Source organism: Marmota flaviventris, chromosome 4 (assembly GCF_047511675.1).
Source record: "Marmota flaviventris isolate mMarFla1 chromosome 4, mMarFla1.hap1, whole genome shotgun sequence".
Taxonomy (NCBI): Eukaryota; Metazoa; Chordata; class Mammalia; order Rodentia; family Sciuridae; genus Marmota; species Marmota flaviventris.
This window is the reverse complement of record NC_092501.1, coordinates 40197294-40211170: the sequence shown is the minus strand read 5'-3', so window position 1 is coordinate 40211170 and position 13877 is coordinate 40197294. Positions and strand designations below refer to the sequence as shown.

General features: G+C 48.0%; 1 protein-coding gene across 3 annotated transcripts; it reads left to right on the top strand.

Annotated features, from left to right (window-relative positions):
* The first annotated feature begins 2053 nt into the window (after positions 1 to 2053).
* On the top strand, positions 2054 to 12725 carry Rgr (retinal G protein coupled receptor). 3 transcript variants are annotated; one of them, XM_027940014.2, is made up of 7 exons: positions 2054 to 2132; positions 3851 to 4006; positions 5046 to 5180; positions 8319 to 8472; positions 9775 to 9892; positions 12066 to 12179; positions 12594 to 12725. In XM_027940014.2, exons 1-7 carry the CDS (start codon positions 2054 to 2056, stop codon positions 12723 to 12725), a joined length of 888 nt encoding a protein of 295 aa, XP_027795815.2. The 3 variants fall into 3 exon arrangements, with proteins under 3 accessions (XP_027795815.2, XP_027795816.2, XP_027795817.2); XM_027940015.2 differs by having other exon boundaries at positions 3851 to 4007; positions 5059 to 5180; XM_027940016.2 differs by lacking the exon at positions 12066 to 12179 and having other exon boundaries at positions 3851 to 4007; positions 5059 to 5180.
* Positions 12726 to 13877: the final 1152 nt, after the last annotated feature.

Sequence of the window (13877 nt, the reverse complement as noted above, 5' to 3'; positions counted from 1 at the left end):
CCAAATTCAACAATCCAAGTTTCCCAGGTAACAAAAATTCCTGGGTTACAAAAGTTCTCTCACAAGTAGTAAATATTAAGTTTTTCTGGCACCTGTTCAAGAAGGAGCTGGAAAGACAGATATTATAGGAAGACCTCAGATGTCTTCCATGGCATCAGGAACTATGGCAGACTGTTGGGCAAGCTGCTTCCCATGAGAGCCCAATGGATGCTCAGAACATTGTCATCTTAGCTGGGCTCTTCTGGACATTACCACCAATGCCAAAGGCAAGGGATAAGAGGAAAGATCTCTCCCTTCTTCTCAAAGCACCATACTCTCAGAAGGGGCCCAGAACAGCATCTCACAGAGTTTTTGGAGAATGCACATTCTATTTTATCTGTTTTCCCTTCCCCTAACTTCATCTTAACAAATCTATTTAAGATGCCAATGGGGACCAAGCCATGGGTGATTCCAAGTAGTAGACACATTGGTGACCCATTCGTTCATTCCTCATGTTTGACTCCAAACATGAGGGTTTTTTGGGTTTTTTTTGCTCTTTGGTCAGCCTGCCCTACCTGGGTCCTCCCCAGACCAAAAGACCAGCCCCACCTATTGTTTCTTCTCTGTCCTTCCCTCTTTGTGTCTGAATGCCTTCCTTCCGTCTCTTATCTGGCAGAACTCTATCCATTATCCCCAGCCTCATGCTTCTTTATTTTCTCTCATGAAGTTACTTGAGATCTTGCAGATATAGAAAGAAGAGGGACATAAGGGTTAACTAGCAAGAAGTCTAGACAGAGCAGGGAAGACTCCAGAGGATGTGACCTTGAGCTCAGCCTTGAGGGGTGATAAGGCTCAGACATCAGTGGGGACTCATGAAAGGAAAAGTCTAGGAAATGGACATTCTCAGAGCAAGATGAGTTGTGTGGCGAGAGGAAATCAGATGATATCAATGAAAAGTCCCTGAGCTACATGAGCAGGAGATCGGGCTTTTGTTCCAGTTTCATCCTCAAATCACAGCATGACCTCTGGCTGATTATTAACTGCTATTGGCTTCAGTTCCCTCATCTGAAATGGAAAAGATAATAGTATCTAATTCATGGAGAATTAAGAAATCATCACAAGATTTTTTACTATGGTGGCTGACCTCAATAAACATTAGTTGTATTACTATTATCTGAAAATGAGTTAGGTTGCACTAGATCAATATTTTCTGATGTAAATGTCACCATGAGCTATTACATAACTTGTACTAAGAACCTCATTTGTTAGAAGCCCAATCTCTCAGTGAGTCATGGGGGCACTTACAAGAAGACAGCAGTCCATCATTCCAAACCAGAGACCTGCTAGATTTTTTTGTGCTTTTGTAGTTCAAAGACTGTATGACAAGAAATGCAACCCTGAAATCTACATCTATGATGTGCTCTTTTACTAAGGAATTAGGACAGGCCATGGACAAAAGATGCTTACGTTGCAAAGGAGGAAACTGAGAAGACACTATTGGTCCCACTTCAGGGAATGCAACTAGTGGAAGATTCAGAGCCAGAACCCAGGCTCTAGTCCCAAAAGAGGTTCTTTCTATGATAGCAGGTGACTTTCAAACCTCAACCTTTCTACAGGCACGTGATCCTGTGGACATACACGCATGCATGCACACATACAAACACACAGGCACTCAGATTGTCAGCAATGATGAACACAGAAAAGCCTGGCTCCTATCCGATTCTCAGGAACAGCTGCGGCTCCAATCCCTCCTTCCACTCCTCTCCCTTGATTATGCAACTCCTTTCCAATTCAGCTCTCAGCCACACACCATTTGGATTCCCAGACCTTAATCCTGCCCAGTGAGGCTGAAATGAATGAGACAGGGCCCCATTCTGGCTTCACAAAGGCTGCACTGTCCAGCTGGTGAATGGTTTTCTTTTGCCTGGGCCAAGAGGACGAATTAGACGAATTAGACGGGGGAGGCAGAAAGAAGGAGTTCAAGGTCTAGCATAATAACCTGCATGTGCCAGCACGGGGAACGGTCCTTTAAAAGGGAGGGGCATGGCTTTGGGGAGCCAGAAAAAGAGCAAGGATGGCAGAGACTGCAGCCCTGCCCGCAGGCTTCGGGGAACTGGAGGTGCTGGCTGTGGGGACGGTGCTGCTGGTGGAAGGTGAGCCAGGCAGGTCCTGGGGTGGAGCAGGGGCCCAGCAGGTTCTCAAAACCCAGTCACAGCTATGGTGCTGGCACGAAGAGTTCCCCTAACCTGAGTTATCATGTCATCCTGATTGCTTATTCCTATGTGCCTAGACCTACAAGGTCTCCTCGTGGCTTCCCTGTAGGATGCAGAGCACCAGCGAGGAGCCAAGAGAAAAAAGCCAGGTAGGGATCAGGAAGGGACAGACTTTGGAGCAGTGTCAGGGGTATATATCTACCCAGAGATGACCAAGAACCAACCTTCAGACTTTATGTCCCTCCAGGCAGGAGAAAATTTAATCCAGTCCCTGGAAATCCTGCTAAGAATCCCATGAAAGATTAGCCTCCAAGAAGACTCTGGAGACAGATAGCTCTGCCACCTGCTGTCTATGTGACTAGTACCAAGTCACTTCAGCTCTCTGACTCTCAGTGCCTTGACATTCCAAATGGGTGGTTGTGAAGGTTAAAAGGGGTCAAAGTATGAAATGTTTGTCTAGACAGAAACCCAGGGAAGGCACCAGGGAGTTCATTAACTTCTGTCCCCTCCTGCCCACCATTCCTTCTACCAAGTCTCCTCCCACAGCCCTAGGTATGTCCCACATAGGGACCACCTGGTTCCTTCAGAAGCCCACCTTCACTCAGAATCCTTAAAATACTCGTGGGGCCAGAGCCAGAGATTGGGTTCACCCTAGAACTAGGCTGACAGGGTATACAGTCCATGTTCAAAGCACATCCAGAGAGGTAAGCAGCACATTTTCTCACCCAGTGAGAAACGACAGTGGAGAGGAAGTGACATAAAACTGGTCTTAGAGACTCTGAACACCATTGTCTGGTGGCCCCATTTCATTTCCCTTTTTTCTAGGAATGCTACATTCTAGCCTTCCTCTATGACCTCAAACATGCTGGGAAATTTTACCCTTTATGTCTTGGCATGTGCTGCTCCCTCATTCTGGAATGTTCTTTTATGCACCATCCTTTGGGTAAATGCTCCCACAGTTTTCAAGTCAGGATCTTTCTCTGTTCCTCGATGTTGACAGGGGAAGAAGGTGAGGTTTAGAAATTTCAAGGGACAGCAAGTAAGTAACCTAGCTGCCATTCAAGGCCAGGTCTCTCTGCTCTCAGAAAACACCTCAAGTTCACCTCACTGACTGATGTCCTGGGTGCAGCTCCCGGCACTAACGTCGGCTCCTCCTCTCCAAGATTCTCCCTGATGTTGCTCCACCGACCTTGGGGGAGGCATTTTGGAATCTGAAAGACTCCAGCTGGAGTCCTAGCTAACTGTGTACTTAGGGCATGACAGCTAGCATCTCTGAGGCTATTTCTTAACCGTAAATGGATAGGAGAATATGTAAGAGAAGTCTGAATGACATGCTTATCAGGGTGCCTGGCACCTCCTAGGTGCTCAGTGCTTGTCTGTCGGAGGTTGTGAATGTTCTAGCAGGAACCATGCTGTACTGGACCATCTTCTTTATCTGTCTTCCCATGGGGCTGTGTTGGTAGAGGAGAGGGCGTGAGACTTAATGGCTTTCAGTGTTTGAGGGTCAGTCTGCCTCAGGAGCATTTGATGAACTGCACCAAGAGAACTGCTGAGCATGAAGGGAGAAAGTTGCTGAAGGTCCATCCACCTCTGGACCCTGGTTCTGACCCAAGGTGGGCCTCTCTAGCCCAGATGCCAGCCCCTGCCCTTCCTTTCAGCTCTCTCTGGTCTCAGCCTCAATGGCCTGACCATCTTCTCTTTCTGCAAGACCCCGGAGCTGCGGACTCCCAACCACCTGCTGCTGCTGAGTTTGGCCGTGGCGGACAGTGGAATCAGCCTGAATGCCCTCATTGCAGCCATATCCAGCCTCCTCCGGTACCAGGCCCCTCTGCACTCCACTGGTTCTGGGACCCTGCTTGGGGCCTGACTTAGGGGTACTGGGTAGCCAGACCAGAACCTTTTTTTTCTTACCTATAGAAAACTAACCCAAGGGCAGAGGGTGGGCAGGGTAAACTCAGCTAAATCCAAATTCCAGATTATCCCTGCAGCGCCACAGCTAATTTCTGGAACACAGGGGTTATTCAAACTCAACCAAAGGGATAACAGACTCTCAGGATTAAGAGCATGAGCCCTGTAACGGGGTAGCCCAGGTTTGAATCCTGGTTCTATCACTTCCTTTTCTGGGCTATTTCTGTAAATTGTATATTATTCCCTAATTCATATGGGTGGTTAGAAATATTGACTTTAATTATTTTCAAACAACTTAAAACAATGCTTGCCACCTAGGAAGCCCTAAATAATTGTTTGTGAAAGCAAACAGAATTTTGACTTGTGTCCAATATACATCCACATGTGCAAACCTGGGTCCTGCATAATTTCAGAAGATGTGTTTGTAAGATTGTTTTCTTAAGCAAAGGGAACATTCTGTCAGGTTTGGGGCACTATGAAGGGAAACCACCTGGGTATGAATGCTCAGGGCTGACCAGTCTGTGGGGTCTGAATTGGTAAGGATCTTTCCTCCCACAAAGCACTGATGTTTCTTCCTTTGCTTATCCATGGGGCAGAGGATAGGGAGGCCCGAGATCCAGGCTCAGTATCTTTTCCTCCCGTGCCTCAGTTTCCCCACCTATAGAAAAAAGGGCTTGAGCTCTCCTCTGGTGGAGGCATCTGATCACGCAGAAATATCCTTTGGTCTAATCGCGGTGCAGGAAAAGTCGCAGACAGTTTGCATAGAGCTTCACCTCTTCCACCGGGATTCTTAAGCTCAAAGACCCCAGTACCTTCCCAGGAAAAACAAAGATAATAAGGCCCTCTTTGGAGGAGTAGGACTAACATTCAGGAATCTTCCAAGCTGTTTCTGGGCGGGCGTGGGCGTAGGAGAGATGGAGGGGCGGGCGGAGTAACTTGTGTCGTGTGTCTCCCACAGGCGCTGGCCCTATGGCTCCGATGGCTGCCAGGCTCACGGCTTTCAGGGCTTTGTGACAGCATTGTCCAGCATCTGCGGCAGCGCAGCCATCGCCTGGGGGCGCTACCACCACTACTGCACCCGTATGTCAACGGACTATCTGCAGTGCGGGAGGATAAGAGGCAGGGAGGGGTGAATAGAACTAAATTCGCCCAGGAACTTAGTGATGTGTTTCCCAGCGCAGAGAGTGTGGGTGGGTGGGGGTGTACCGTGCATAAGATGTGAACAAGCATTTCAGAGAAAGAGGGAGGGTAGGAGAGTGTGCAACAGATCTGTTTTGAGGCAGGTGTTGGAAAGATTGCCTCTGCCTTTGCTGCAGCCTAAGGCAAGTCAGGGATCCTCTCTGAGCCTTAGTCTTCTCCTCTACAAGATAATTTTAATAACTAATCTCACAGTTTTATTTTGAAAATCAGATGAGATCATGGATTCACAAAACGTCCTTGCAGTTGGGCAGTGTTAGAGATAGAAGGAGATGAAGAGAGAGAAGCAGTGCATGAGTGTGCACGTGTGTGTGTGTGTGTGTGTGTGTGTGTGTAGCTAGGCATGTGACCTAGAAACTCACTCTTCCACAGGGCCTCTGCCATGCCAAAGTTTCATGAAGACTAGTTGCATTGTCAAATGCCATCATCATAATTAGCCATCGCAGTGTGCCACCGAACAGGTTAAATCTGTTCTGATTTTATCTGATATTTTTTTTAAACAAACATTTCACATAACTCTTAATTTATTTACTTCTTTCTTTCTTCCTTCTTCCTTCCTTCCTCCCTTTCTTTCTTTCTCACAAAGGATTGACTCAGGGGCATTTTAACACCCAGCTCTTTTAATTTTTTTTTTTTTTTTTTTATGGACAGGGTCTCACTAAATTGCCCAGGCTGGCCTCCAACTTGCAATCCTCCTTCCTCCACCTCCTGAGTAGTTGGGATTACAAATGTGCACCAGCAAACCCTACTCTTAAACTTTTAAAAATCCACTTAGTCTTATTCTAAACAATATCTGTGAAATCACAATTTTAATGTTCTTATAGTTTTAACAAACATTAGAATAAAAATCTTTCACTGCCAGAGGTATAAAAATGTGCTTTGAGAAGCTGTGTATCAGCTAACCCTCCAGCTTGCAGCCTAAGAAACAGAGGCACAGAGAAGTTAAGCAGTTTGCTAAGTGTCACACAATAGTAGACAAGAGCTAGAATTGAGTGTGGACCAGATGCATCCATAGGAACCTGCTTTCTTTGTTAGCCAAGTCCTGAGCTATGGATTTGCCCAGCATGGAGGCCCCTGTGGGGTCCACAGACAGTACAGCCTTGGTCTCTGAGCATGGCCCCTTTGGAATTTTCAGATCTTCCCCTTGTGGCAGACACACACCTGGCAGCAATGTCACCAACCCTCGTGGGTGTCCCCTATCACATGTCTCTCTCCAGATCAAAACACTGCCTTTGTCCTTATGGTTTTCCAAGGCAGTAAGTTAACCTCTCCTGCCTGCATGGCCATGAGGCACCTCTCCCACCACTTCCCCAAAAGTCCCTTGAACCATCCCTCACCCTCACCCCACCCTTCTCTCAGGCACACACATACACACCTCCTTCTCAGACTGGAATAGGCTTCTCTGCCTCATTCCTACCAGACCTCAGTTCAGAGCCCTTTCTGTCCTGGAGGGTTTGATACAGCAGGGTGAAGATGGGAGAGGAGGAGGGAGGAGGTCTGAAACTCACCTGCACCATGTCATGGAGCTCTTGTTGCAACACGTGGGTCAAGATGGACATTGACGATTGTGCCCCCACTTGGGGTGGAGGGCATCTTAGTCAGCCTGGGCTGCTACAACAAAACTTACCAGAATGGGTGGCTGTAATAACAGAGATGTATTTCTTAGAGTTCTGGAGCCTGGAAGTTCGAGATCAGGGTGCCAGCATGGCCAGGCTCTGGCAAGGCCCCATTCTGGGTTTGTAGAGAGTCGCCTTCTTGCTACATAGTCACAGGGAGGAAAGCAAGATCATCTCTCTCGTGTCCCTTCTTATAAGGACACCAAACTTTCCATTGGGACTCCACCCTCATGACTCATTACTTCCCAAAGGCCCTCCCTACCTTCAGTGCCGTCACACCGGGGAATAGGGCTTCAGCACATGAAGTGCGAGTGGGGGACACAAACATTCAGTCCATAGCCAGGGAGCACATCCAAGCCAACTCCATCTGGGGCCATATCTGTAAAAGCAACGTGTTGGCTGTGGGAGGTTGCAGATAGGCTCTTCTCATTGACCAAACCCCATCTGGATTCTTGTCTACAAAGAAGCATGACCAATAAACCCCCAACAGAGGAGAGGCTCAGTAAAGGCATTCTGAGCCAGGTCCAGGGAAAGGAATGGAGCCTATGTGGAGGGAACAGCAGGATGTCTGGTCAGTGGGGCTGGACCAGAGCCACAGATGCTGTTGGGACCTGGCCTCTGCTAATGGCCCTGAGATGGAACCCCAGTCTCTGAGTCAAAAATTCTCAGAGGGTTTCCTAGAAGCAGAGACCAGCTGCTTCTTAACAAGAGCTGAGGGCGGTGGAGAATCCAGACTTCCACGTCTCCCCTCCACTGCTCCCACCTGAACCACTGCCCATGGTTCATTCCTAACCTTGGCTCTGAGAAACACCTCTGTTCCTTCCCTACTCCCTGCTTCTCTCTGTTCTCTGAAGAAGATGATACCAATTGTTTATCGAGAGACCTTCACCATCCAGTGTCTCTTTTGTTCTTCATAAGGATCCTCAGAGGAATTATCATTCCCGTTGTGGAGGAGAAAACTGAGGTTCAGAGAAGACCTTTTTTGAGGGGGAGGTACTGGGGATTGAACTCAGGGGCACTCGACCACTGAGCCACATCCCAGCCCTATTTTGTAATTTATTTAGAGACAGGGTCTCACTGAGTTGCTAGAACCTCGCTTTTGCTGAGACTGGTTTTGAACTCACGATCCGCTGGGATTACAGGTGTGCACCACCGAGTCCAGCAAAATTTACTTTTTTTCTTTTTTATGATACTGGGAATTGAACCCTGGGTCTTGTGCAAGTGGGGAAAATACTCCACCAACTGAGCTATATCCCCAGTCCCACCCTCAACTTGCCGGAGGCACCAAGCTATTTAGAATCAGAACTGAGAGTTAGCAAGCTTCTGTGTGACCCTGAAGTCCGTTCTTTTTCTCTTGGTCAAGATATCTCCTCTTCACGACACCTCTTCCTCCTGTCTCACACAGGCAGCCAGCTGGCGTGGAACACGGCCATTCCCCTGGTGCTCTTTGTGTGGCTGTCTTCTACCTTCTGGGCAGCACTCCCCCTCCTGGGCTGGGGCCACTATGACTATGAGCCCCTGGGAACATGCTGCACCCTGGACTACTCCAGAGGGGACAGGTGAGGCAGGAGGACCAGCTTCCAGGCTTCCTTCCATGGGAATGTTGGCTTTGAGTTCCTGTGACAAGGTTGTCCCAGCTGAAAAATCCAAATTGGGAAATGCCGACATTTATCAGAAAAATCTCAACTCCGTAGTCATGATGTCCACTTAGACAGGCTGACATTGGGACTGAGGGAAGCCCATCCTGAAGACTGACCAAGGGATGGGAATGTTATACAAACTGGGGCCCAGAGTGGAGCCCGAGAGGGGGCATCATACAGTGCGTCCTCGGCTTCTATCCATCAGAACAGTGGTGGAGCCCTGCTACCCCTAGGCCATCTTCAGCACAGTCAGTTTTTCTGGCTCAGACTTCATAGATTTCTAGAGGGATCCATTCCCTTAGTTCAGTAGATCCAAAGAATGTTGAGGTCTTTGTAGTGGGAGGGATTCCCCTGCATGGAGATCAATTCTAGGAATTCCCTGAGTGTTCTGTGAGCCAGTAGAGAGAGAGAGAGAGAGAGAGAGAGAGAGAGAGAGAGAAACTGAATGTTCCCCACTATCATGGACTGTTTTCTAGTACTTTCCCATCCATGTGGCTACCTTTAGAGGATACCTTGGGGAGTTGGTCACATGGCTCCACTCTCCCTTTTTGTTACCACCAAAGCTGTGTTGAATTCCCTGCTTTCCAAGAGATCTTTTACCCATGAAGCGTCTGCACCTGATGACAGCCTTCCCAGGTGAAATCTACCTGAGGAGCTGAGTGCCATCCCTGTAGGGTATTCTTCAGCTGGGGTCCACTGCTCCTGGCAGCCCTTCCTCCCACCCCTCCTTAGTGGTCATCTCCAAAGTGTTCCTTGGATGGTCTTCCCTTCATGCAATGAAAAATGAGTGAGTCCCACCTGTTCCTGGTCATCCCTTCCACCTCCCTCTGACCACTACCTGAGACCCCAGGCTTCTCTGATCTCCTCAGTGACACAGTGTCCAGTCTCTTTGTCATTCACAGGCTCCTTTCAAATCCCTGTACCTAGAACACCCCTTGAATGTTCCTTCCTCGTGGTCCACTGGCATCTCCCAAGCTAAAGTGTCCCATTCTTCATGCTTGGGGAACAGCCAGGTGAGTGGGGCTGAGCACTTGAACTTGAAGGAGGCTTCTTCCTCATCTCAGCTCCCTGGCTTCTGAGGAGAGTTCAGCTGGGACCAGCAGTGATGGCACTCTGAGCATTTATCTGATGGGAGCGGTTCCCCATCTCTGACTCTCTGGTACAGAGGTGGCTAACCATTCCTGGTGGCTGACTCCCGCTCCTCCACCCTTCCACCTGTAGAAACTTCATCAGTTTCCTCTTCACCATGGCCTTTTTCAATTTTTTCGTGCCTCTCTTCATCACCCTCACATCTTACCGGCTCATGGAGCAGAAATTGGCAAGGAGTGGCCATCTCCAGGTAAGGACCCAGCCCAGAAATCCCTCAGTTCTTTTCAGGGATACTCAGGGATATGTATGACGTGGTGGTTGTTTCCAGGGTTTCCTGTGTTTGCAATGATCAGGAGAAAATTCAATTTGTATAACAATAAACTGTTAAGGCCCAAAACTACCCTCCCCTTGCTCAGATTGCCAAGGCCTGGGGAGCAAAGACCAGAATGGCTCATATTTACCCAGACCCTCTTCCACTGAAAGTCCAGCTCTCCCTGCAGGATGCCATCCATGCTGTTACATTCAATTCTTCCAGAGGATTTGAGGCTTAGCACAAAATTGCAGACTCTTTAAATGTTACTTTTAAATTGCTTTGAGATGTTTAATTTAATCACAGTCACAGGCTGTTACCCACAACATAAAGTCACACCTGCAAGCACATTTGTCCAAGAAAAATGATGTTTCAATATAAACCCTCCTGGCCATTTCTGAATGTCTGCATTAATGTTCATTTTTCGTAGTTTGTTACCTGGACAATTTAGCAAATGAGTCATAACAAGCAGCCAAGGTTTTTTTAAAAAAGTATTAGCACTATTTTATATGTATTGTCAGCTCATCTTTGTGACCACTCTCTGAGAAATGAAGGCTTTATTCTCCCTGTGTCACCGACTGGATTGAGGTTAGAGGCAGAGGGAGGTTAGCTAAGCAACTCACCCAAAGCCACACACCTGGAAAGAGCAGAGATAGATCCAGAACCCAGGTCTTAGGCTCTGCCACCCAATTGCTCAATTATAGTCATAAAAGAAATACTCCATTTTATTAAGACACTTAATTTGCTACTTCATTATTTTTCCTTTGAATTAGAAAGGGATTCTAAAAATTGATTTTAGCTGGACATCCACATACCTCTGAGCCCGCAGGAGGAGTGTGGGGGTTGCACTGGGACCAGAATCCAAATCCCTGGCTTGAAGCTCACTTCTGGCTCTGGCGCCCCCTCCCTCCCAGGCTGTCCTCCATTCTGCTCTCTCCAACCTGTCTGAATGTGCAAAGTCACCAAATTTCTTGAAGTTTTGATCAGCCAAGAGATAAGACTGTCACTGTGACTTTGTCATTTTCCCCACTGACTTTAAATTACCAGCTCTGGTAGCATCAGCTGTAGTCACCATGCATGAGCCCAGGGACCTCAGCCTAAGCTAAGTGGTTTCTGGAGATGACATGGTCTCCCACGGAAGTTCCAATTTCTCCTTCAGCCTCAACTTCTCCCCAGAAGAATCCATCAGTCCTAAGCACCCGTCCTCCCCACCCCCTGTAGAATGAGGTACAATTCAAGAGAAAAAGAAATGTCTCCTGGTCAACATATTTTCAAAATCTAACATTGAAGAAAATGTGTCCTCTTCCAATTTAAATTGTCTTCTCTGTTAAAAATACACATCAATGAGAAAACAGGCAGCGATATTTTGCATCAAATTTTTAGCATCTGAATATATGCCAGGAAGCAATGACAGGGCAAATACATCCTGAAATTTGATCTTGATTTGTGCGCCTCCTTGTGGCCATGGGTGGTATCATATTATAATCCCTTTGTGGCCACTAGGTGGTCCTTAAACATCACCCACTTTCCAGACCAGCCCTGTTCTCTGGTTGTTTCTCATACTGTGAAATCTTTGATACAGACAGGTCAGTATTACCAGGTGGCTACAGCTGCTGATGGCAAGTTGGTTCTGGTCTTGAAGTTTAAAGGCAGCTCAGCCTGGGACCCTTATGCACATAGTCATTGAAGCCCAGGATTCCTCCCACCACCAGTGCTGTGAATTGAACCAAGGGCTTCAGGCATGCTAGGCAAGCAATATACTACTGAGCTACATCCCCAGCCCCAGGATTCCTCTTAAAGAGCAGAGACTTAGAAGGAAGCTTATTATCTTTCCCTGACCCCCAGTGCCTGCCTCCAGGCAAGTCAAGTATTGTTAGCACATTTTACAGACAAGGCAACTGAGGTTAAGTAAGCTTAAACAACAGGCTTAGGGTCACCCAGCCTTAAATGGCAGAGAGGCCCATCAGATCCCAAGTTCCTCTTCAGGCTTAGCTTCTTCCTGAAACCTGGTCCAGGCTGCTCAGAGCCCCTGAGTACAGATCTGGTCTCCCTGCCTACCCAGAGTTGTGGCCACCCTAAGTGAAATGACACCTCCTGTGACAATTTTTCCCAGGTGAACACCACTCTGCCAGTCAGGCTGCTGCTGCTCGGCTGGGGCCCCTATGCCCTCCTGTATATATTTGCAGCCATCATGGATGTGAGCTCCCTCTCCCCCAAACTTCGAATGGTAAGGTCACTTCCAAGACCCAAAGCTAGAACCCACTCCATTGTTTTGTGTTTCTTTGTGTCACCCATATCTCCTATTGACTTTCTGGCCTCTGTATCAGTCTCTCTCTCTTTGCCACTTCCTTTGAGTGTTTATAATGCACATCTCCTGGGCCACAGGAGACTGAGATGATAGGGACAAATAGTCAGAAGGTGACACTCAGGTTTTGAGTGGAAGTGTATTCCTATGGGGTTCTATGAATCATGCATCATCTGCCAGCTAGTCAGGGAGAGCTCCAAGGCTGCAGAATCAAACCAAGGACAAATGATTAGCAGTTGCGGGGCGGGGGGGGGGGGAGACTAGAGCATCTAAGTTGGACCAGGGGGAGAAGCAGAGGCTTCAAAGCATCTTTCCTGGATTTTTCTGTGACAACAGGTGCCTGCCCTCGTTGCCAAAATGATGCCCACAATCAATGCCATCAACTATGCCCTGCGTGGCGAGATGTTCTCTGGGGGAATATGGCAGTGCCTGTCACCACAGAGGAGCAAGCAAGACAGAGCCCAGTGAACCTCTCTGAGGGACTGCTGAGACCCAGACCCATTCCTGACACCCTGGACCGAGACCCTGCCAAAAGCCTGTCCCAGATCCTGTCCATCAGCCTCAGAAGCCAAGCCCCAGACACTCATCTACCAACCCCAATGGCCCTGTTGAGCCTGACCCTAGGTTGAACACAGGGATACAGAGACCCCAAGCTGCATGGAAAGATGGTCATCATATCCCCCACACCAAGGCTAAGAGACCTTGAGAAAGTCACTCTCTGTCCCATGAGTTACCTGACCCCTAGCATAAAGATATAAATATGGCTGTGCAGGGTTGTATGAAGCTTGAACAACATAACATGTATTCACCACGCTCATAGAAAATGCCCATTAAAACACAGCTATTGGTATAAGCTTTGACCAGGCCCTTTGGGACTCTGAGTCTTACATGGAAAGGAGAATACCCCTGAGGTTTGCTTATGGGAGCTGGACTCAGGCTTCCAGCATTCCAACACCACTTCTTAAATCCTGATGTGACACCAGTGACTTACCCTGTCCCTGCATCTGTGTCTCAGCTGATGAAATGAGATGACAGTAATGGTGACCTGTCTGCACAGATAGAGCCAGAAAATTATCTGCATGTCAAGTACTCCCTGGGAGTTAGCCACCAGCACACATCAGTCAGAGCCAGCTCCTGGATCTATGGGGCTTGGCCTGCATACTGCTTAAAAATGGGGATTAGTTGCCAATATTTTAAAATCTGAATAATTTATGTAAAGCTCCAGATGTCAGAAGATGAGGCCTCACCAGTTTGCCTTCCTCCATAATGACAGGGTTCAGAGCTCAGGGTGGTTCTTCCCTTTGCCCAGTACACAGACTCTCCAGTTAGTGGCAGCTCATGCGTTGTCTGTAGAGCGCAGGTGTCTGTGGGTTGTGACACTAATGCAGGGGTCCCCATTTATCTCTAGATGTATGTCTGGATGCATCTCACACAGAGCCAGCACTTCAGGGGAAAGGTGTGGCAAAAGCCCAGTCCTGGGTGGACCCATTGCTTTAGAGGAAGATGGTGATGATTAGCAGGGTGATGAAGGGCCATATGAGAAGCCTAACGGTGGAAGAGCAGGTGGTCCAGGCCCCATGGAAGCAAGAAGAAAGCTCCATCCCATCAAATAGAGGGGAC

What these genes read in the sequence shown, in the direction of transcription:
- Rgr (XM_027940014.2), top strand. Translation starts at nt 2,054, where the DNA reads ATGGCAGAGACTGCAGCCCTGCCCGCAGGCTTCGGGGAACTGGAGGTG. An exon ending in GACTACTCCAGAGGGGACAG is followed by an intron (nt 8,473 to 9,774) that starts GTGAGGCAGGAG and finishes TTCCACCTGTAG; the next exon opens with AAACTTCATCAGTTTCCTCT. An exon ending in TCTCCCCCAAACTTCGAATG is followed by an intron (nt 12,180 to 12,593) that starts GTAAGGTCACTT and finishes CTGTGACAACAG; the next exon opens with GTGCCTGCCCTCGTTGCCAA.